At 34.4% G+C, this 23,856-nt stretch overlaps 3 protein-coding genes across 3 annotated transcripts; all 3 read right to left on the bottom strand.

Annotated features, from left to right (window-relative positions):
- Positions 1-2,182: 2,182 nt before the first annotated feature.
- Positions 2,183-4,541, bottom strand: LOC104220217 (B3 domain-containing protein Os01g0723500-like). Its single transcript, XM_009771043.1, has 2 exons — positions 4,452-4,541; positions 2,183-2,434 (listed from the first exon to the last, which is right to left on the bottom strand). Exons 1-2 carry the CDS (start codon positions 4,539-4,541, stop codon positions 2,183-2,185), a joined length of 342 nt encoding a protein of 113 aa, XP_009769345.1.
- A 920-nt stretch (positions 4,542-5,461) lies between these two features.
- Positions 5,462-11,325, bottom strand: LOC104220218 (B3 domain-containing protein Os03g0212300-like). The gene is made up of 7 exons (XM_070157060.1): positions 11,176-11,325; positions 10,049-10,052; positions 9,863-9,889; positions 9,652-9,725; positions 8,625-8,988; positions 8,420-8,538; positions 5,462-5,855 (listed from the first exon to the last, which is right to left on the bottom strand). The coding sequence occupies exons 1-7, from the start codon at positions 11,323-11,325 to the stop codon at positions 5,589-5,591; spliced, it is 1,005 nt and encodes a 334-aa protein (XP_070013161.1). The 3' UTR covers positions 5,462-5,588.
- Positions 11,326-12,054: 729 nt separating this feature from the next.
- On the bottom strand, positions 12,055-23,369 carry LOC104220214 (uncharacterized). Its single transcript, XM_009771041.2, has 15 exons — positions 22,903-23,369; positions 21,079-21,481; positions 20,363-20,540; positions 20,141-20,280; positions 17,773-18,646; positions 17,483-17,583; positions 17,145-17,289; positions 16,996-17,064; positions 16,854-16,899; positions 15,379-15,830; positions 15,153-15,232; positions 14,341-14,476; positions 13,228-13,408; positions 12,707-12,789; positions 12,055-12,622 (listed from the first exon to the last, which is right to left on the bottom strand). Exons 1-15 carry the CDS (start codon positions 23,000-23,002, stop codon positions 12,500-12,502), a joined length of 3,111 nt encoding a protein of 1,036 aa, XP_009769343.1. The 5' UTR covers positions 23,003-23,369; the 3' UTR covers positions 12,055-12,499.
- Between the last annotated feature and the right edge of the window lie 487 nt (positions 23,370-23,856).

Genomic DNA, 23,856 nt, shown 5'->3' with positions numbered 1-23,856 from the left:
GTCTTAACAGTCCAATTTTGCCTTTGCTTTTTAAGCAAAGGCATATTAAATTTTATTAATATAAAATCTATCCTCTTTAATTATCTCACTGCTTAAATTCTATGTTTCTTTTCTCTATCATGTTGTGCGCACATATGTGGCATGAGTTAGCTCGGCTAGACTTCTTTATGTTGTTTATCTGTTTGTGTCTTTTTAATAATGCCAAAAAGGGGGAATAAATAAGTGTAGATATAATGAGAAATAAGGAAGGCTTAAAGTGAGGGGGAACTTGTGGAACTTGTGTTCTCCTGTTACTTAATCTGGTTCTCCTTGCTCTAAATCCACGTTATCAATGTTAAGTTTGTCATGATCAAAAAGGAAAAATAATAGGTTTTCAATGTCTTTGCCTTATGTTTGATCTAAAAAACTTACTGTCAAGGACCAGATAGGGAACCTGACACATTTGGACTATACTGCAAGTTAACGGATTCCAGCTAAATGTGAACTGCTATAGTTTCAGGAGATAGGAGACCAAACAAGGACCCGATACCCTTGTGGTTCCCTTATAGCAGTACAAAGTCAATTGGACACAGCTGGAAGCGACGTGACCGCCTGCACTATTTTTGCCTGCACTGCACTATTTCTAGTGCCCACTTATTCCTTGACCAACTAAAGTTCTTACATCATTTCAAGTGATGTCATCAAGGTGTATCAACAATGAGCTTATATCAAAACATCACTTGAACATTTCTGTTTCTCATTCAAGCCTTTTGCAAAACAGAGAAATTAATTCTTACGATCTTGAAGAACAAAGTTAACCGCTACTACGGACCAGTTCCTAAAGTTAGTATTTTGTTGTCCTTAGTTGAGTTGTAACTTTGTGATTGTTCTTATTGTATCTCCTAATCTGCTTAGCCAGGAACCCACTTGTAAAATCTGTAAACTCTTTGAGTTTATGTTGTGACTAGGTTTAGTCATAAGTTAAAGTCTTTGTAACTAGAGAGCGACAAAGTGGCTTGTGATAAAAGTATCACAAGTTAGTTAAACTCTTTGTAACTATAGAGTGACAAAGTGACTTGTGTGAGAGTACAACAAGTTAGTTGAGTTGAATTCTTTGTAATGGAACCATTACAAAGTGGCTTGTAATAGGTGTTTACAGTTAGTGAAGTTGAAAGCCTACAGGTATAGGTCGTGATTTTTGTCCCCTTGAGTTGAGATTTTTCCACGTAAAAATCTTGTGTCTCATTTACGTATAGCTCTCTACTGATTGGTGGACTCATACAAACTAACACAGTGGCGGACCCAGGATTTTATGCAAGCGGGTTCAATCTTAATAGTACATAACTTTAGTTGTAAAATAGTATTTGTCAAGTGGGTTCAAATAAAATATTTATACAAAATTTATGCAACTTTAATCGTAATTTATACATATATATACACAGTGTTATTTTTTAATGAAGCGGGTTCAGTTGAACCCGCTTGTCACCATGTGCGTCCGCCACTGCTAGGAGTATATGTTAGAATTAAGAAATTAATTGTTGAATTATCACCAAAAAATAAAAATGCAAATACTATATCATAAGCAAAAATAATTGATATTCTACCATAGAATGTCTGAATCCGCCTTTTTTTTTTTAGGGATGGAGGAAATAAAAGCTAACAATACCTCAATTTGAAATTATAAGCTTTTTATATTGATTTCTTCATTCATTACAATGAATAAATGCTTGGGTACGAAGAAACTTTCTAACTCATAATATTTCTAAAATATGAGTGCACCACAAAAGAAAGGAAGAAAAAATTGCAAGTGGGAATTAATTCATGTTTCTTTGATAAATAACTCAGTATTGAATCAGGTGCACCATTCAGCCTTTGTGGAGCATGCATGCCAACAGATAATATTAGACTAATTTTAAAAAATACATACATAAAATTCCTAATTTAACTGAAAGATCATGAGTTCATGTGCCCAGTAAAGCACCCAATAAATCTGCCCCTGTATTTACACCAATTCAATAAAAATATAAGGGAATTGCTTATGTTGTGCTGCTAGAAACATGTCTTCAAAAACCATATCCTAACATGTAATAATTATATATTAATATTAAAGAAAAAGGAAAAACTAGGAGAAGGTCTTATAAATTCAGTCCACAAGTTTTTTTTTTTTTTTCCTTTCACTATAGTGAACTTTTGAATATATGAATCATCTCTCTAAACCATTCTTATTAAAAATGCGTACATGGAATGTGATCTTCCCATCATATTGAAAAAGTAGGAAATCACCCTCCTCCAACTGTTGCTCTCTTGCAAATTTGTTCCATCCACCTGCATTGAAGAACAGCCCTTCTTCATCCTCTCTTAATTTCATGTTCCAATATTTGCCAGATGGCCCTTTTAGAATTGTTGTTTCTGTTGCTTCTTTTGTTATATACTTCACAAATTCTGATGGAATTCTCTACAACACAGGGAAAAGAAAAAGAATTCATAATCCGGCTTTTTTAAGCTTTTAGATGAAAAGGTTCGTACACTTTAATTTATAAATAAAAATGTTTACTCATAGCAATATAAGTTGAATTCAAGTTTCACTTCACCATATTTTCACATGTGTAACTAGCGGTGTACATAGGTCGGGTTGGTTGGAATTTTGTAATTACCAAACCAAATCAATTGTGTCGGGTTATTAAATTTAAATACCAAACCAAACCAATAAAATTCGAATTTTTCAATCTCGGGTTTTCGGGTTATTCGAATTTTTCCCAGTAAAATCTTCATAGCACAAAACATATAACTTGTGCTCAAAATATTTTTTTAATCCTAGTAAGATACAACTATATAAAGTATTTTCCAAGAAAATAATACAAAATATGAGATGTGTCATGGCATTATCCTAAAATATTCAACAATAAAGACAATAAAATTATGTAATGTAAATATTGCTAATTAAAAAACATAATAAAAATAAGAATAATCTAAAAGTGCTAAGTCATGCTAAAATAAGTAGACTAATAAGGGGGTATTAATTACATGACTAAACGCTAAAGAAAAAATAAAATTAGATTATGCATTTTTATCTAAATTATTGCAGAAAAAAAAATAGATATTCAATACATTGACGTTCGTAGTATTGAATTGAATGTCTTTTGTTTACATTAATATTGATTTGATTTTGGTTTGGACTTTTGTTAGCATTATTTAAGTTACTAATATTATATAATGGCTATAAAACTTATTGGAAGTTTGGAACTTTCAAAAGTTCTAAGTCCATCCTTGAAATAATACCTTAAAAGATAAAATTATGAAAAAGTTTAAGAAATATTTATAAATTACATCACAATAAGTATATTTATATATTAAATATACCTTAAAAGATAAAATTACGAAAAAGTTTAAGAAATATTTATAAATTACATCACAATAAGTATATTTATATATTAAATATATCTAAAAAATTTATATATGTAATGTCGGGTTGGTTTGGTTTTGGTTTGACTTTCTTTAGTTAAACCAAACCAAACCAATTATGGTCGTATTTCTTTTTTCCAACACCAAACCATAATCGGATTTTTTTTCCGATTTGACTCGAATTATCGAATTGGTGCGGTTTGACTGTTTTCTTTGTACACCCCTATGTGTAACCCACGAGTAAGATCAAACAAGCACGTGAGAAGCACATATGGATCCAAATAAATAAACAAAAGTATTTACCCTCTAACAACTTAAATTTATGAATAAGATTTGTAGATTTGAGATTAATAAATAAAGGTGCTCATCTCTCAAATTTATGAGGTTTTGAATTTGAACAAGATTTTAAGTTTTTAAATAAGATGGTTCATACAATTTAATTTATATAAGATGAAACGGAGATGATCTTGAGTTTGAATTTCATATATTGCCATCTATTAAATATATATATATATATATATATATATATATATATATATATATATATATATTTGCACACGCTTCATCCTAGACAAACAATCAAATTGCGCATGATAGACCTAAAATTGATATATATATATATATATATATATATATATATATATATATATATACATATTTGCACACGCTTCATCCTAGACAAACAATCAAATTGCGCATGATAGACCTAAAATTGATATATTTCTACGTGCTAAACCTAAAATCAATAATAAAAGTGTATACTCATTGCAATTTAAGTTGAATTCAAGTGCCACCTCCGCCCATGAGTAAGATCAAACAAGTACGTGAGAAGCACGTTGTATGGATCTAAATAAAGTGTTTACTCTCTAACAGTTTAAATATATGAATAAGATTTGTAGATCCGAAATAATAAATAAAAGTGTTCATCTCTCTAATTTATGAGTTTTTGGACTTAAATAAGATTTTAAAGCTCTTAAGCCACTAGATCTCTTAAACTCAAGTGATATATGTAAAACAAAAAGAAGATTTAATAGCAAGTAGTCTGTATTAATTAAAGGATCCAACTTTACCAGTTCTTCAACGTGAGGATTGAAAATAACCTTGTAAAAGCAAGGGCTATCATCTCTAGGAATGCTACTGCTACTACTTTTTCTCACCATTTCCTCTGTCAGTTTTTAATACTGGTGGGTGAACTTTAAGGTGACAAATAACTTATTATAATTCACATCTTAATAGCATGGTGTACCTTTGACTATAGCTTCAATCGGGATTGATAAAATTTGCTTATTTAGTAATGCAATTAACTTGACAGATTATGGTCCAGATTTCATACATATGCTTTCTGGATTTCATCATTTAATGACAGGATTGCTTTTTCTACTTCTTCATTTTATTCTCCTATGGTTGCTGCTATAATTTGTGAAATTTTAAAGCAAATGATTTGCATTCTTATTCAATCAATCAACTAAGCCTCAGTTCCAGAGTAGTCTTGTTGGCTGTATCGCTTGCCAATCAGGATATAAATTTGATGGGTTCAAAGTTCACGTTTTACCCTTGAACCCATTACACGTTTGAAATTCTGGGTTCAAAATTTAATATTTCTTGAAATTATAGTGATTTTCTTATAAATTTATCATATATCTATACTTTGTATATAAAATGCTGGATTTAGTTGAACCCGTGACTATATGCTACATCCATTACTGCCTATATGAGACAATAGTAATATATCCAGAGGCGGGCCTATGTGTTATAGTGAGGGGTCACGAGACCCCATAAGCTTCGGCAAAAATCCTGTATATGTATATTTATATATCTGGAAAATGGTTAGTTTAAAGAACTTGGCACCCTGAACACTACAAGCCTGGGACACTAGTGAGCAGAATACTATCCCCATCGGCCGTCGTATAAAAATCCCGGGTCTGCCTCTGAATAGATTAATTGGTATTGCACCATAGAACTCTAGGTGAATCTGCTCTCTGGAATAGATCTATACATTTTATGCATCATTTTCAGAAATACAATCGACATTACCAGATCTCTGATGATTGAACATACAAAATTACTGAATTCTAAGAAGTTAAAGAACTCTGATCACTCATATACATAAAAAGGAAAATGGGAACAATATAGTTAATGTTAAGCAGCTACAGAGTTCAGATTCCAAAACATTTGCATCAAATTAATATTTACATTCTTGCACATCTTTATGCAGCAACTTTCAACAAAGATTCAGGAGGATTGTCGAAAACGGAGACCTTCAGTTCATTTGTATTGACAAGCTGAAAAACACAGACATCTCCTTCCTTAAGCTTGTTATCTTTCACAAACTGTTTCCACCCTCCACAAAAAGCATGGTATCCTTTTCGTAATACAAAATTCACTTTCCACTTATTTCCCTCTGAATTACTGAGTATTGCTGTTGTCTTATTGGCTAATTCTGAAAGTTGTTCACAGAAGGACTTTGGAACATACTGCATTAGAATAACTTGGTTAATAAATAATACGGAAAAGGGTCGGATATACCCCTCTATTATCAAATATTGTTATAAATCTATCCCCCGTATTTTTCGTTCACATATACCCTTGTTGTCCATCAAAGTTTTAAATATACCCCTAATTTAACAGCCATGAGACGTGGCGGCCTCTAATAAAATTTTTCAATCCGGAAACAAACAAAAAAAAAAAGAGGAATTTACATAGAATACATCCCTTTAAAACTTATTTATATTCCCTATAACTGCTTTTACAAAATTACTTTTAGTACAACTTATTTTAAAATTTTACCTTTTAATTAAATTATGTACAACTTTTCATATTCTAAAATCTCTCCCTTGAGATTCTCTCTCACTTAAAAATATCTCTTTCTCTCACACCTAACGTTAACTATCACTATTAATTTCTCCCCCAATTTCTCAAGTAAAAGATATTCTAGTATATCACAAGCATCTATCCCCCTTTTCTTCCTCCCATATATTCAGTATAGGTCAAAATACATAAAAAAAAATTCATTGCTCAGAAAATCATGGACAATGGTGTTAGAGACAATATTTGGATCGAAGAAATTTCAGAATCATCTATTGAAAGAACTAATTTTTTGTCAATATTTTATAGTTATGGTGCACCAACATCGCATGCCAGCCATCACCCTCATTCTAATTATCAACAAATTACATCTGGAAAAAAGGAAGATAAAAGGATTTATGGAAAACAGCACGCCAGTGATGAATATGTGAAGAAAAATTGATCTTTTGGTTTCACACCCATGGTATTCTTTTTCTTCATCATTTTTTCCCCTTTTATTTTCTAGTAAATTCAATCAATTGTTAAATAGATAAGTTGACATTTTTGAATTTATTTTTCTGAGAAGTTAGAATGGTTCAACATTTTTAAATGTTGAATCATGTGGTATTAAGGATTAACGACAAAATACCAAAATATTTATGTATGAATTTGGTATAATATATGTAGATATTTTTTATATGCTTACAATATACCAAGAAAAACCAAATATTGGTGCAATATTCCTTTACATTTACTATAATATACATACATACATACATACATACATACATACATACATACATACATATATATATATATATATATATATATAATCACATTTACGAGGACTATATATTAAGTACCATAATATGCATATACTATATATGAATATATTATTTGTATACAAATATACGTATTTACATAATATCTTTAAGAGCTCTATTATCTATAAACAATATAAAGAATATTGGATTTAAGAGGACAATATATAGTATATAGTATATAATATATTTATACTATGTATAATATATAACTTCTTTAAGTATGTTGCATATTTCAGGTAGAAAGTATGTTGTTTTATTTATATATGTTATTTAACCATTATTTCATATATATATATATATATATATATATATATATATATATATATATATATATATATATATATATATAAAGTATATATTATATTCTATTATTTATTAATACATTTAAATATATACCTTATACAACATATTACAATATATCTATATCACTATATAAATAGTATACAATATACCATATATCAGTTACATGCAATAGTGCAAAAAGATAGTATATTATTACTCAATGAACATAAACATATGGTGTAATCTCTCACCTAATTAATGAAAGCAAAAAGGCATCTTTTAAGAGATGATTCATTGTATTTGAGTTGTAGTAAATTTTATTAGGCTAAATTTGAGGGATTTACAGATTTTTTAAAATAATTAGGTTTTGTCAATTCAGTTAAGCTTAAATTTAGGGAATGATGAAGATCTCATTAAATTTGCTAAATTTTTTAGATTCTTATTAAATGATTTTCGAAGAGAGAGAAGAGATTTTTTAAGCTGAATAATTATTAATTGTATAAAATATTGTACAGAACGGGGTGAGTTCGAGTCTCCCCAAGAGCAAGGTGGGAAGTTCTTGGAGGGAAGGATGTCGGGGGTCTATTTGGAAACAGTCTCTCTATCCCAGGGTAGGGGTAAGGTCTGCATACACACTACCCTCCCCAGACCTCACTAAATGGGATTATACTGGGTTGTTGTTGTTCTTGTTGTATTGTACAGAACGTGAATCAAATAATAGTTGTAGATGATGTAATAGAAGTTGTATTTATGAAAATTTCCCCCAAAAAAAGACTAAAATCCATGACTGACCGACCCGTTTTCCCTCTTAAAACCTGTCTGGTTGGGTTTTTTTGTTTTTGAGTTGGAAAATTTGATTAGAGGCCACCACGTGTCATGTCCGTTAAAATAGGGCTATATTTAAAACTTTGATGGATGGCAGGGGTATATGTGAACAGAAAGTATAACGGGGATAGATTTAAATAATATTTAAAATTTTGATGAACGACGGGGTATATGTAAACGGAAAGTATAACGGGGATATATTTAAACAATATTTAAAACTTTGATAAACGACATGGGTATATGTTATACATTTCATATAGCTTACTGGTCACAAAAATCAATAAAGCATGGAATTAATTAAATTAGTTTTAGAAAGTACTTACTATGAAACAGGACTTGTTCACATTGTAGCTTTTCAAACATTTCACAAATTGAGGAGTATCTGAAGTTAGAAAGAGCTTCGCTTTCTCAGCTGCAACTTTTTTTCTTGGAGTTTCATGTTCTGAAGAAAACACAAGATAGCACATTGAGTTAATTCAACTTAATAGGCTTTAATTAATCATAAAATTACAAATTAAATCATCACACCTGTGCCATTTTCAACGTCCATAGGGTTGTAAGGGTATTTTGGTGGCCTTTTCTGGTTCTTGAACGTATCAGATATTGAAGCTTTTTGATTTTTGTCCATGGTTATTGACTTCGCTTCTCTTTCCAGTCCATTTTTGCTGAAAATTCTTACTGTAAATTGTAGATCCCCGTCGTACCTAAACACGAGAAACTCCCCATCTTCTATATGGTTATCTTTGTGGAATTTCTCCCAACCTTGGTGTATAAGCAAGCCATCTTCATCAATGTGTAATTTTACATTCCAAATGCCTCCAGAAAGACATTTCAGAGTTGCTTTATCAGGTGAATCTTCTGAAATATGCCTAAGAAAATGGGCTGGTATTCTCTGCAAATTAAGAGAGTCGTCAAAAGAGAAACATTGGATGTGTTTGTGGTATGACGGAAAATATTTTGCAAAAATGTTCTCTAAAATACATTCTTAGGGAACATGGTTTCCCTCACTTTCGAGGTAATCATTTTCCTTCACAATTATCTCAACTTTTAACTTTATGTTACAGCTTTAACCCACACTTAATCATTCTTACTCAAAAATATTTATCACAATACTATACAGTTTGCTAATTGTATTATCAATCTTTTATACTGTTTTTTGGGAAAGTAGTTTTCACCTTCTAGCCAAGCACCAAAAATCATTTTTCAGGAGATTTTTTTGAAAAATGACTTTCTTGACATACTAAAAACTCCCCAAGTAGCAGCTCATATAAAGATCCGCAGAAAGAAGGTACGGAACATACTAAAGCAGAAAAACAAAGAGAAAGTAGACATATGCTTGTAAAATGATGAATAGGGAGCCCAGTGCACTAAACTCACGCCATGTGGCGGATTCGGGGAAGGGCCGGACCACAAGGGGTCTATTGTACGCAGCCTTACCCTGCATTTCTGCAAGAGATTGTTTCTACGGCTCAAACCCGTGACCTCCTGATCACATGGTAGCAACTTTACCGGTTACGCCAAGACTTATACAATGATGAATAAAAGAGAATATTACCAGTTCACTCTTGACAGTAGGATTAAAAATCTTGAAGAAGATTGCTCTTCTATCTATCTTCTTTGAGGCGTTTTCTGTCATCACAAAAGCAGTTGCACTGGTCTTTTAACAACAAGTTTTTAGAGCTAGAATTAATTTGCAAGAGCTACAGTCTTTATATGAAAAGGAAATTAAAAGAGTGCAATAATGTCCTTTAAACGTTCAGTCCTACCTGCATTATTGTTGGAATTCAGATTTCCTTATTAGGTTATCATGGAGCAATGAAGAATGAAGATAAAATGCAAAACCAAATACCAAGAGAAGTATGGCAAATTTTCCCAAAAGGAAATTAAAGAAAAAGTACTAGAAGTGGTTGTTGATAGTGATCTGATTCACATAATTGGAGGGTAGGACCCACCCAACTAGAAAAATATAGAAAGTTGCTAAAAATAGTGTCTGCAATACATGAAAGGATGGGAGGATTCAGGAACTATACAGAGCAAACTGATGGTATGACAGTTGACACCAACATCTTTTATGGCGTTTATAGTTTGAAGCAATCCGGCTCTTTCCCGGACCACGTGCATAACTGAAGCTTAGTACACCAGGCTACCCTTTATAGTTGGGAGTGGAAGTAGGAGCCAAGGCATGCTATATTCTAAAGAGGATGTTCACATGCAAGCCACAAGTAATATTTTACCTTATTCAAAGTCTATTTTTAATCCGTAACAAGTAATATTTTATCTTATACGTAGTTTGATTTTTCGACGAAGGGTATTCAGTTGACCACCCTTGGATCAAAGTAGCTTCGCCCCTGGCCATATAGCGTCTGCAACTAGTATAAACTTTTTGGATTTACTGGATTTAACTATTATACCTTGTGATTGGCTTTTAAGCGACAGTAATAAAATTCTTTATATAGAGTTAGTATATAAAAATTAAATTCTTAAATCTTTATCCATTGACAATTGGTGAATATTTACACATCAAGTCACTTAAAAAATCAATCCCAAGTACATGTCTACATTAAGTATAGATTAATTGTATGAAAAAAAAAATGACTGGAGCCAATCAAATTGCATATAAACTTACTTTCCTCTTTCTTAGCTTTAAATTTTATACAGTAACGGTAAAGGATTTTTACAGAATATTGCATAATTTTTTTACATAATCAGGCAACTATTAATATTGAATGTGAGCAACATCTAAGAATGTATGTAGCATGCTTCAATCGGCCAAAACTATAGACTTCTGCTAAAAATTTATACGCCTAAAATGAACTAAAATCAATTCCTTCATCCTTCCATTCCGGGAGAAATTCAAAAATAGCCACAGTTTCAAAAGTAATCAAAATTTAGCCAATTTTCATGTAAAAATATATTTGAACAAAAACACTGTTCAAATCCGGAAAATACTCCAGCATAATATACCGGAGTTCTAGCATAAGTATACTGGAACTCTAGCATATTATAATGGAGTTCCAGCATAAGTATACTGAAACTCTAGCATAATATACTGGAGTTCCACTGTTCCAGTATAACATACCGGTCCAGCATAATATGCTGGAAGTTCATACACTGGTGCTCCAATCTCCAGTATATTATGTTGGAATTTTCCGCGTGTTGGAGTTCCAGCATAATACGCTGGAGGAATTTTCCGCGTGTTGGAGTTCCAGCATAATACGCTGAAAGTCATACACAGGTGCACCGATCTCCAGTATATTATGCTGGACCGGTCCCTATTACAGTAAAATAGTGGTTATTTTTCAATGACTTTGCAAACACTAACTATTTTGAATGACCAGTCCAAAAACTGGCTAGCCCGTGCTATTTTTACTTCCACTCCTGCAGGTGTAATTACAGCATCCGTTGAATTGTTACTGCGCAGTCATACCAATTAGTTGGAATATTTCAGAAAGTAATCGAAAGGCCCAAGCCTGTTACAGTTGAATGTAGAGCCAAAAGCCCAGTAGTATAATTTTCCCGGGAAAAAATCAGGAATATTCTTATTTACAACTTCAAAAGCAATCGAAATTTAATCACTTTTCAATGAAAGACAAAATCTGAACAAAAGAACCTTTAAAAACCTGAAAAAATTACAGCATAACATGTTGGAGGTAGAATTTTTAACATATGAGATTTTAGCATAATATGCTTGAATTTCATAATGTGCTTGAATTCCAACATAATATGCTGAAAGTTTACACACATGAGCTCCATACTAGAATTTTCCGTGTTTCAACTAGGATATTTTTGTCCAGATTTTATCTCCACATAAGATAGTGACTATTTTACAGTGACTCTGCAAATGCTAGCTATTTTTAGATTACCAGTCCGAAAACTAGTCATGCTTTTTTCACAATTTTCGTGTCACAATAAGAGTTTAGCCCCACTAGATCAAAGGAAAGGTCAAGGAGCCAGCAGCAAAAAAACAAGAGATGATATTAATGCAAAATTTGGATTCATCATGAAGTGAATTTAATATGGCTAGCATCAGCCCGACTAGTTATATCATCCAATTGAGGTAGTTCCAAATGAATATACAAGACTGCACACCAAAACTGACTACTGTACAGATTCTAATGCACACTTTGTACAGTAAGAAGCAAAAGTAGAGCATTTGCTCCTACTTTTGGCATCCCATAAAAGAATTTCCTGCAGTCCAAGATCCTAGACTGAAAAAAAAAAAATTAATTTGACAAAATCAAGTCACTAAGTTTCCATACCCCTGCCTAGATCCGCTCTCCTTCCCAGCTTTACAGGAGGATTTGGAATCTATAGCCAGAGAGTCGAGTTAAATGAGCTCATTAACTTTTCTTTAATCACGTAGCGCATTAATGGAGTTACTGAGAAAGAAAAAGTGTCACAGCCTATACAGGTTGAGCTTGTGCCTTTTCATGGATATCCTTCACAACATCCCTCAGCTCAGGGAAGACCGATATGAGTACAAGTTCGAGGACACCATATGTAAGCTGCTTTAAACAGATGGAAGACTGCACATTCAATTCATTTGTCATTGTTAGTTCAGCGGAAAACATGTAAATAGGAAACCAATGTTCTCGCAGTGAGGTATTTACCTGAAGGAAATAATACAAATCTCTAGCACAACGTCTGTACTGCTTGTGCCCAATTAAGCTGACCAATGTGGCGGGAGCACCATCTAAGAATTTAAAGAGGAACTAGTTAACAATTTATCCCTGGCCCTCTCAAGGCTGGGCAGCTAAAAACCCTGTCTGTCTGTGCAGCCCATTGTGCCCCTCCCCCCCCCCCCCAAAAAAAAAAAATATAGAGTTGCAGGGCAACAAGCTTTGGTGAAATTGAACAGATAACCCCAACCTAAGTGAACATGAACCACCCAGTGGAAGTAAGGAATTGCGTGAATCAATGTTGAGCAAGACATCTACTACTTGCTAGCTGAAGGAAGAGTATTACAGTTTGAAAACAATTTAAAAAGAAGCAACAATGGGAGACGTTTTTTTTACTTCTGCACAGTCAATTACATAAAAGAATAGAAAATGGCATTTTTAAGGAACTTCCATTCATACAATAGGTAAGAAAGTAATGTTGGCAATTCATGCACAATCAAGAGCACACTTACCATAGAGCATCTTTTTCACATCACTTGCTCTACGAGTAGCCTCAAGCTGTTCCTCAAAAGATCCTGCCTTAGAGGCCTTACTTCCTACAGGTTGTCTCGTGGTTCCTTGATTTGGTTCGCGATTGTTGATTTCAACTGGATTTCTTAATTTTATGAAGAAAATGCCATTCGGCCAGAGAACCTAGGAACCAAATCAACAACAGACCCAAAAAGTCACTACCAAATGATCCTTCTACATAACTTCCTCATTTTATAATCTTAAAGTAGCACAATGATGACACAAGTGAAAGTCGAGAAAAAAGCCAATAAGCAAAGAAATTAAGATGATATAGCCAAGTTCCATACATTATGAGTATAGCATGCTCCATTATTTTAGTTGACTGAACCACATTATAAATCTTAGTCTTAAAAAAAGCATTATAACCCTTACAAACAAATATAAAGGTGCATACTTCTCAACATTTTATGTTGCAGCACAGGGTAAAAATTCATTCCCTTGACATTGATTTCCAAATACTGTTCTCTTTCCATCAGATAGCTATTTTCACATATGCCACATCAAGTTCAAAATAAGTATTGCAGTAAGACATACTATTTTACAGAAGTTGCAGCAAATATAGATGGCAGACTTTGAAATCTAATAACGAAAAGACTTAGCTGTAAGTGTCATGCTAAATGATTCAAATACAACATTAAATACATTAAAATAATAACACCAATACTATTACCATTTTCAAAAGAAATAAAATAACTAAGTTTATGATACCAATGATCAAAGATCGAATTATCAAATATTGACGAATTGCCACATCCATTTATTTTATAAAAAACTCTCAAAGAGGAAATCCATGGGCGTAAAAAGATTTGAGGCATAACATGTCAAAACTCCCAAAAGGGAACCTGCACTAAGGTTGCTAAAAAGGGACTCTGCACCATTGTCATTTTTGGAATTCCAAACTATGTCTCTTCACCAATCAACAGTATTTTCCATTTGTCATTTAGTTAATGCAATCTGTAAATAATGTAACTTCAGAAGCAGAAGCCAAAAAGAATTTGGCTTCAGATGTAAGCAATTAAGGCGGAAAAGTTACAACCAGAAAACTAAATGCTTACATCTTTAATCCATCCGATTCCCTGAGCAATAACATCCTCTCTCCGTAGCCAATGGATTTGCCTTAACAGCCAATCATCAATAGCGTCCTCCATCATTAACTGCATTATTTCCTTTGATATCCAAAATACTTGTCTTCTGCAAGAACAATAATGGCTATGTTAGATGTTCTTTAATGATGGCATATCAAGGAAATAATATGAATACAAGATATCTTTCATGCAGTGTCGGCAGTTTTAAACTTGCAATAAAGTTGACACCAAGCAGAGCAATAATGCAGAGACAAGAAAAATGGGGAATGTAGTTGACGGACATACAATCCCCTATATTTAATGTGCTGGCAGCCAGACAGGGATATTTTAATAAAAAAGCAGGGTTATTTTGGAGAAACAAAAAGTAGATACATTGCTAACCTTCTACATGAACCTACTACCTTCATGTCGTAGGTAAGGAAAACATAAATATTAAAAATGTATAGATGTTCATTGAAACCATGTCAAAATCTGTGAAGTCCTGGATCATCTCCTTCTCTCCTTCATGTATTCCATTAGAAATATTGTGCATGCTTCAGTAGTTCAGCTTATCAGGATGGAAGATTGTAGTTTTGGCATAATTATAAATCAAATGGTATATTTGACCCTTCTAAGTCATTTTTAGGAACCAAATTAAGCATGAAGATATTAAAGATGGATGATGAAACCGGTTCAATAGTTAAACTATTAAAGAGAAGTTAAATGTAGGAAAACAGTTCTCAATTTGATACCAGGAGGGAATGAAATAGGAATTAGAGAAGTACAAAACATGTTGTTGTCACCTTAGCCAGCCTCTTCTATTCAGCTGAAAAATCTTGTCCACCAAATTCAAGATAGGTACACTTAAATTGGGCGGTGTCCACTGAAAGAAAAAAAACACCCATGAAAATGAATGAGTAAAACTGAAGCATGTGAAGCACCCCTCGGCTGGAAGGAGAAATATATCAGATGAAATACTGTTGATATCATTTGATCAGAAGGTTGACAAGAATAAGAAGATGGATATACCTCTGGTGGCACTCCAGCTGGATCCTCTTGTTGACTGGGAACTACTGCCAAACTTGTGTCTGGAAATCCTCCAGAACCGTACTTCGAGTCAGCCGCTGAGCTTCTCAGCTCTTCGTTACATTTAACCACCCGAGGGGGGAATCCTTTTGAATTCAACTCATTGTCCGAATGCCACCCATTAGCTTCTGAACTAGGTCCTACTTCCTCCTGCCCGTGGCTTCCATCCTTATCACCATCATCATTGTCAGAAAAGCTATTAAGTGACTCGGAGGTACTTTGTGTTAAAGCCAGTTTATTCATTTCCTCCACATTCCAGGACAAATTTCTGTCTGAAGTAGAGGTAGTAGGTTCATAAGAAGAAGATGAAGGAGAGCCAACAACTTTACGCATCAAACCATCAGAAACGCCTTTGAATTGACGCACAATATCATCCACAGCATCATCCACGTTAACTGTAGTCACAAAGGATAAGTTCAGTCAGATTTTAACAAATTAAGTAACTACCATACACTAGGTAACTCACTCATTATGTTCATGCTTAAGCAATCAGAGAAAGAGAAAGAAGTATATATTTAGGTAAAAGAACAGTCATCATTAGTAGTTATTCACTTAGCTGACGGATTGAATGAGACATTAAAGCTTCTTAAGCATTGGTACACCACAAAGGTTTCGTTAGTGAACATTTTAACAATTGCTCACTTAAATCCCTACACAGAACAGCCAAAAACCTTTCATAATAGATAGCCTAAAAATAATCCATCCTCCACCTTATTTTTTATGCATGAAAATGAAGTTGCCAAAGACCTTATAAACCTAATTGGATTTCACCATATACTCGACATGTGTAACCGACTCTAAGGTTCACTCATGTATTTGAATGTGGACTTACAAGTGCGAGAATGACCTACAAAGGTATGCTCAAATATCATGTGAGAGAATGATAAAAGAGAAAGATAAATTGATAGCTTGACAATTCAGTGAATAGAAGACACTCCTATTTAAAGGTGTCAAACATAATATACATGGTGTACTTGTCCTACACGGGGAAATATCTAACTTAAGAACTTAACTCTTTTCTAACACAATTCAATAAGCAACTACTTCAGGTTCACAACTGGAGATGCTATAATGCGAAGAAAAGTATCACAATGTTTTGCCTCACATTGCGATTTGATTTGTACATCACTCTGTTCAAACTAGTTTTACAATTTAGCAAAACGGACTCCCCAACTCACTACAAGAATATTGCATTTTTTGCAGTTGGAATCAGACATCCACACTGTATCCTATGTGAAGAAACATGGTACAAGTTATTCTGGCCTTCACTGGAGATTTATTATTGCAATCATCAACAGGAATACCCACAGCATTCCATGTCTACGAGTATATAGATGTCAAAATATCCAAATGGAAACACCACTCATCATCACATAAATAAAGAACACAAACATGTTGGTTGAGAGAAATTGAAGTACCTGCCAGTGTTCTCATCACTGAAGAAGATTTTCCAAAGGAGTAGTTCTTCATAGACACATATCAGGTATTAGTTTGGGTTAAAACAGCGTAGATCTGTAGGAAATAATGGTAAAAGACCTAACAAACTCCAAGAAAACATACCTTGGAAGAGGCACTGAGAAAATCCCACACTTCATGTTGCTCAGCCACATTGGCAATTGACAAGAGATCCTGTTGGAGAAAAGAACATCTAAAGCAACCAGAAGGCACAAAATATTCCAAATCGATATAAAAGCAGTGCAGAACCATACTTGCAGATATTTGTCAAGCTGAATGCAACGATGATGAACGAATGCATCTTCTGTACTCGATGAAAATATCCTCTTAGGAGGCAAATGTAATGTGTAATTAGGAATATCCTTCAGGTGTCTATGCAATCTCTCGAAGTTCCTGTATCTGTTTAAACGGCACCCCAATAGGATGATATCAGCTAAACAAAGCCAGAGCGAAAGTTGAGAAAAGAACTTGTTCAGTGCTTAAAGGAACTTCTTTAAATGCAATAAAAATCCTAACACAATAACATGAATGAAGATGTTTTTAGATGACAAGGCACCATTAAGTAGTTACAGTATGACCATAGAAACAATACCTTCTCTTTACGAACCAAGTGTTATTATTGGCATCAGTAACCGCAATGGAATATACAGCAAAAGATTTTGAGGCCAGCTTCTCAAAATATGCACCCAAAACCTAGGGGAGGAGGAAACAGTAGTGAACGACGAGAATCTTAAAAGGAAGAAGTCAAAGGTAAGGATTTGAGGCATAGCTCACGAAGTTAATTATACAACACCACACAAGTTTTTAATTTCTTATGAGCCAGCTTGACCTCTTGGGACATATGTTGGAGTATGAGGAAAATATTGAGGAGAATGCACATACCCTGCACTTCAGCTTTGGACGATGATGTCCCTCACCACGAATCACCATGTCTGAAGCACTCATAGTGCTGGGTACTGCATTGTTTCTCCTATATTCTGCACTATAGAATTCTGATATAATGGATCCACCACCTTTGCTCATAAGCAAATCTTCAGTATTTGATTGGATAACTAAATCAGATGTACTATTTGATCTCTTCAGCCTAGTCTTAGTCTCATATGCAACAATGGCAGAAGCATTGTCAACATCATAGGAAATTCCTCCCTTGGATGGCACTTCCTTTTTTAGCTCTTGAGACAAATGCAGGGCATGACTTCTCTGATTATGTGGTTGATTTGGATCGTGTTGTTTATCTACCATTTTCATGACTACCTCAGACTTCTGAGTTGGTAATTCTTTCCCCTCATCTTTTCCACTGCTTACAGTAACCTTTACTCCAGGAGCCTGAATTCCTCCCGAGGCAGAATACTTTTGGATTTTTTTCTTATAGTTTCTGCCGATTGCCCACATGTTTTCAAGATTTTCAGGCATCAGAACTTCTGTTCTTCTCTGGGTAGCTGCTTCAAGGACACGAGCCCAGTCAGCAGGCCTTGGATGATTAGCCTCATCTTGAATCGAACTAGAAATTGAACTTCCTGCATTAGCTGATGATTGCTCTCTTCGATGGTCATATTGGCAGATCGAGGCATCAGTCCCTTGATTCTTGGTAGGTTCTTTCTGTTTATAATCAGTTTCTGAACATTTTACAGTGTCTGAGGAAGCACCCTGATTGCGATTGTGGCTTTCTGCTTTAGTCGATTTACCATCGCCGGACTGCTTACACCCCTCATCATTATATGCAAGGAAAATGTATTCAATCAATTCATTAATATACCTGCAAGAAAATACATCAAGTCCAACAGCAAATCAGTGATAAGTTGATAAGGAACCGGTAATTGAAATGGAACAAGCTAGATTGATCAACCAAAACACAAGAAACTTAATGAACTGCAAGAAACTTCCCGTTGCACAAAGCAAGGCAGTGTTTTATATTTAGAGGGGGAAATGCAGCTAGGATAAGATGTCCTCGATTCACATTATCAAGAGAATCGAATACCAATGCGATCATAACTTTTTATTGAACATATTCAACATGTACGTGGCATTATAAAGGATAAACTAAAAGTATCATTTCTTACTGAGATCTGAAAGGGATATTCGTTTGTCTTTCAGATTGATTAGAAAGTCGTATCAGGACAAAGATATGCGTTTGAAATGTCCTTGAGGCAATAGTTCCCTAGATAGACAAAGTTACTGGTTAAGTAACCACTATCCACTAGACCTTTCAAGTTCTCATTTCCAAGAGGATAACATAAAAGGCTCTGTAAATTGTACTAGTTCTTTGAGCTTCATCCAATTGTTTCAATTCAAATAACTTATCTCTGTACGCTGAAAACATATACTGTGTGCCTCTGACCTAAATCTTCCTCCTCCTCAAACTCCAATGCACTAACAAAGAACGGAAGAAGAAAAGAAAACGAAACAGAAGCTAAACCCAAAAATATGCTGAGGCAGGAGGGTGAAAGGTGAGTAGAAGAAAAGACTTGACTTTCCTTGGTGTAAGCATCCATCTATCTATAGAAGTAAGTCATTTCATCTCTCTCCCAGCCTCTTCCTTTTTTCTTTTGTGTGTGTTCGGCAAACAGCCTCTCTACCTCCACGAGGTAGGGGTAAGGTCTGCGTATACACTACACTCCCCAGACCCCACTTGTGGGATTTCACTGGGTATGTTGTTATTGTTGTTGTTTGGGTGGAGCGGATCAAGATCCTCTCTCTTGTTTTTTTTCCAATCATCTCAGTACTCAAAAAGAAATAACATATAGAATAGTAATAGAGCAAAAAAGAATTATCAAGTAATTTCTTAACCATAAAGAATGACCAAGAACAATCCAACCTTTGGACTAACTGACTTAGTCATTCAAGTATAATATATTGATGACATTCTAAACATAAATACTCAAATTTCATAGCTATGCAAACCCTGATATAATGACCAACAACCACTCTGAATCTAATATATTCCACATGAAAAACATAAAAAATATTCAGATACCCCTAATTGTGGAGGTAGCCCAATGCATCTTAGCTCTCACTGGTAGCATTTAGTCATTTACTGTACAAGGGACTAATCAGCAACTTTAGATCTTACAACCAATTAGCAGCTATAAGCCTCCTCCCTCTCTAAGTAATGCAAAATATACATATAACCTTCTATTTTGCATGGTATAAACCTAGACAACTGAAAGCATAACAGATATACATTAGACAAAGTTTTGTATACTGAGAACATTGAATTTTGATGATAAACATTCGTAAGAGATTAACTCACCCGGGGCTTGCAAGATTCAGAAGAGGCTGTACCACTAAAGAAGTTAATAGTTCTCTGGCAATACACCGAACTAAGGGGCTTTGTGCTTCCCTGGGTCTTAGCACAACAGCTAAGATTCCACCAATGAGCCGTTGAAGTACCTATAAAAGAAGCATTAGATAGCATGCCAAGTATGCCAACTGAGAAAGAGACAATTTTTCCATCAGAACACTCCACTCACACCTTGTACTCACTCTCAGCTGATATCAAAGCAGGGTGAAGTTCTTTAGAGGCCAACAGATGGTGCTTCAATCTTTCATCCCTTTCTTCCGAAGACAATGTACCCATGACATCCACGCCAATAGCTGTCTGGTTCCTGCGGAAAAGGTCTAGGTGATCTCCTATCAGGTCCACCACATCCCTAAAGAATTAGATAACTTGGTTCAATTACTGGTGACTCAAAATCAGTCCAGCAGTCACGAGTTTGAGAAACAACAAATAGAATAAAGGAAGAATTATGTTAAAGAATGGCAATGGGAGCAACAAATCAAGGAAATGCCCCACCCTGCCCGTAGAGGAGTGGAAGAGAGGGGGTATTAAGTGGGAAAATGGGCACAAATGAGGGACTGTATTCTTTCATGACTAAGTTATTGCCAGTGTAAAATATAGTTCACAAAAAGGATAACAAGTGAATAGTGAGAATAGTTAGCGCAAAAGCATCTCGTCTTAAACCACTTCATATATTTTTTGTAAATTCTTTGGCTATGTAAGATGACTTTTTTCTTTAAATTCAATTCTCTCAAGCGTTACAACAGCAATTAAAATCTGAGAAAAAGTTCCCTGTTCGCAAAACTAGTAACCTTTAAGGAAGAGAGGGGATGGGCCGGTCATGGGGATAGGTGTTCCCTGCCCCATTGCCATCTCTATTTGAGTCAGAGAAATGACAGGGAAATAAATACCTTGTCAACAGTTCTACAAGGTTAATTCCTTTCACTCTTCCAGATATTTCACCAAGGACATCCATGATTATTTCATGTATCAGCTCTGGTGCCTCCCTGTCAGGTGTAATATCCGAGTACCACAAATCAATCACAAAATCATGCAAAACCTTGTCAATGAACCCCTCTGCTGCTGCCTCTACAAGTGGAGAACCAATTTTCCTCTTCCATTTCAGTGTGGGTGGTGAGGTAGAAAGTCGACTATCATTCACAGATAGCTGCTTCTTTTCTAAGTGTGCCAAGTATGTTGGTGGCCGCACATTCCGAACTTTCCAACGGAAGTCCACTTCATTAAACAATATCCGTAATCCAAAAACCAACAGTACAGCTATAGGTAGATTCATCCACATCGATGTACTGGTGTCTGCAATCAAGAGTTGAATCCAAAAACAATCATAATGCAACAATAGAGAGCAAATTGATGGTTGTGGCAAACAATTTACCAGAAACATTGCACGGAGGCTCAGAATTAAGTATGATAATTCGGTAAAGAGACTCAAAGAAAGATTGGAACAAACTTGCAAATTCATCCACCTTATTTCCCTTTTCCTTATCCCCTTTTTCATGAAAAATTTGATGAAAGCTACCAAATCTATGACCCATCTGGCCATCTCCAATTATGCAGCTAATATTGGGTTCACATTTTATGACAACCTCTATGTTCTAAGTCTTATGATTTGATACTAGAATGAGACTTTTAACCACGGTCACAACAAACATCTTTATAGTCTAGCTTTTTTTGTGTTTTCAAAGTCATCTGCTAGACAAGCAACAGTCTTCCGTGAATAACTCTCTTTGTTAGCCCTTTTTTTATCAAGTAAGGAGCGTTAGCCCTTTTTTTAATAAGTAACTTCATGAATAACTCTCTTTTGGCCCAGGAAGTAAGATCAAATATATCATATATATGTAAACCAGACACGAAATAGACTAGACTTCAAGTGACAATAAGGGTGCCTTAGTGCGAGGCGGGCTGTTCACAAGAAGCCATTACAAGTTCTCCCTTCTAACATCTCACTAAAGGTAACTCACTCAGTAGCAGGTAGATTAAATAACTTCTTTAAGTCCCAAATGTAATTCCTTTGCTGAAAAATGAAAAACAAATTTGAAGTAGCTGAAGTGGTCAATAGAACCACACACCAGAAGACTAAACATATCATATTAAAACAAAAAGGACGAAGAATCAATAATTTGAGAGTTTTTCTTTTAAATTCAATATTGAGTTCACTTTTAAGCATTTTCACTACAGTGCCATAGCCAGCCCAATGTAAAGCTCCAACAAACTTAGTAAGCAATGTCTTAATCTTCAGTCATAAAACATTACTCGAGAACACCACAAAAGAACATAATAAAAGAGAGGTTAAGTTATATATACCATCATTGTAAGCAATTGTTTACACTATCACGTCATCCAAATGATATCTACAGGTCTCCTTAAAATGTAAAATTTGTAATCTTGAAAAATAAGAAAAGTTACCTCTACAAGACCTGATGGTGTAAAAATTGCTTCCAAGTATACAAGTCAAACTCAATTAGAAAAAGAGTCTTTTCACGGCCATTGATCAAAGGAACGCTAAAACACGTATGAAATTATTGTGATCAAAATAGTGAAAGTAATCCCATAATTTTATAGAAAACTATAGTTACACAGGCAACAAATTATCAGAAATTAGATGGGCAAAAATTGAAAAATAACGGAGTACCCAGAAAGACCCTAATGGGCAGTGTATTTTCCTACTAAGAAGATACATCATGTGAAGAAAAAAGAGATAATTGAAAAGAACTTACGTGTTAAAAAGTAACAGACAGCAAATATACACAAACCCCACCAAACCGTTCGAACTTTTACTTCTTCAATCAGATCTTGCAAGGTCTCCATGGCCTTCATTGTGTCTCAAACCCTAGAATTCTTCCAAGAATTTGAAACCCAATAAAATCCCTAAAGATTAAAAAAATGAAATTGGAATCTACCGCATCAAAATCGATTGATTTAATAAGGACACAAGAATCTGATCCTAGTCAATTTTTCCCCAGTCGAAAAGCTTTGAGACCAAGGAGGAGAAGATTCTGGGATCCTATGGTTTTCGGTTCTGTAGTTGGTTGGGCTGCGGTGGAAGAGAGAGAAAAATACGTGGGAAAAGGAGAGGTGAAATCGTCATTACCAGTTGGAGAAACACGTTAGCCAACCTTTGTTTTGAGCTGGCCAACCTTTTGTATTGATGTTGGATTCTTAATTCTACCACTGTCCGCAATGTTAGTTTGATGAAATTTCCCCTCTATGCTCATTTATTATAGTATCGTTATTTGACATTGTCTAACTTGTACAAAGCAATATTTATAAATTTTAAGCTTTAAAACTTCCACGTGACTATTATATTTTTATTTTGTAATTTTTAAGAGGTTGTAACAACTCTAACATACAGATCACATTGGTAGTATTATATTGATGGTACTAACTAACAATGGTAGTAACTAACGATTACATCTCAAGAAAGTAGAACAACATTAAGGAAAATACAAAATGCGAAGCTAAGAAAGGAGAGAATCAAGAAGGGGAGGAGAAGCTAAACTCAAAATTGATAATGAGAGTATTTATTTCAACAATACCCATAGTTCTTTTAACTAGTTGTTAATTGGGCTTGGATCCCAGTTAAAATCTTCAATATTTTGCTAGGCACAATAATCCCAACTGGACTAGTCTCATTCACTATTTCTAGCCTGTGGGTTCTTACAAAGTCAATT

This window comes from Nicotiana sylvestris, chromosome 1 (assembly GCF_000393655.2).
Source record: "Nicotiana sylvestris chromosome 1, ASM39365v2, whole genome shotgun sequence".
NCBI classification, from domain to species: Eukaryota; Viridiplantae; Streptophyta; class Magnoliopsida; order Solanales; family Solanaceae; genus Nicotiana; species Nicotiana sylvestris.
The sequence above is the reverse complement of the archived record's forward strand: the minus strand, read 5'-3'. Positions and strand labels throughout refer to the sequence as shown.

Bases quoted from the DNA above. Each gene is read 5' to 3' on its own strand.
- LOC104220217 (XM_009771043.1), bottom strand. From the start codon at position 4,541: ATGGTGAGAAAAAGTAGTAGCAGTAGCATTCCTAGAGATGATAGCCCT. The intron at 2,435-4,451 runs GTAAAGTTGGAT...CCTGTGTTGTAG, and splicing joins ATCCTCACGTTGAAGAACTG to AGAATTCCATCAGAATTTGT.
- LOC104220218 (XM_070157060.1), bottom strand. From the start codon at position 11,325: ATGACTTTCAGCGTATTATGCTGGAACTCCAACACGCGGAAAATTCCT. The intron at 9,726-9,862 runs GTAGGACTGAAC...TTGTGATGACAG, and splicing joins GAATTCCAACAATAATGCAG to AAAACGCCTCAAAGAAGATA. The intron at 5,856-8,419 runs GTAAGTACTTTC...ATTCTAATGCAG, and splicing joins TGAACAAGTCCTGTTTCATA to TATGTTCCAAAGTCCTTCTG.
- LOC104220214 (XM_009771041.2), bottom strand. From the start codon at position 23,002: ATGAAGGCCATGGAGACCTTGCAAGATCTGATTGAAGAAGTAAAAGTT. The intron at 17,584-17,772 runs GTATGTGCATTC...CTCCTCCCCTAG, and splicing joins GTCCAAAGCTGAAGTGCAGG to GTTTTGGGTGCATATTTTGA. The intron at 12,790-13,227 runs GTAAGTGTGCTC...TTAAATTCTTAG, and splicing joins TGTGAAAAAGATGCTCTATG to ATGGTGCTCCCGCCACATTG.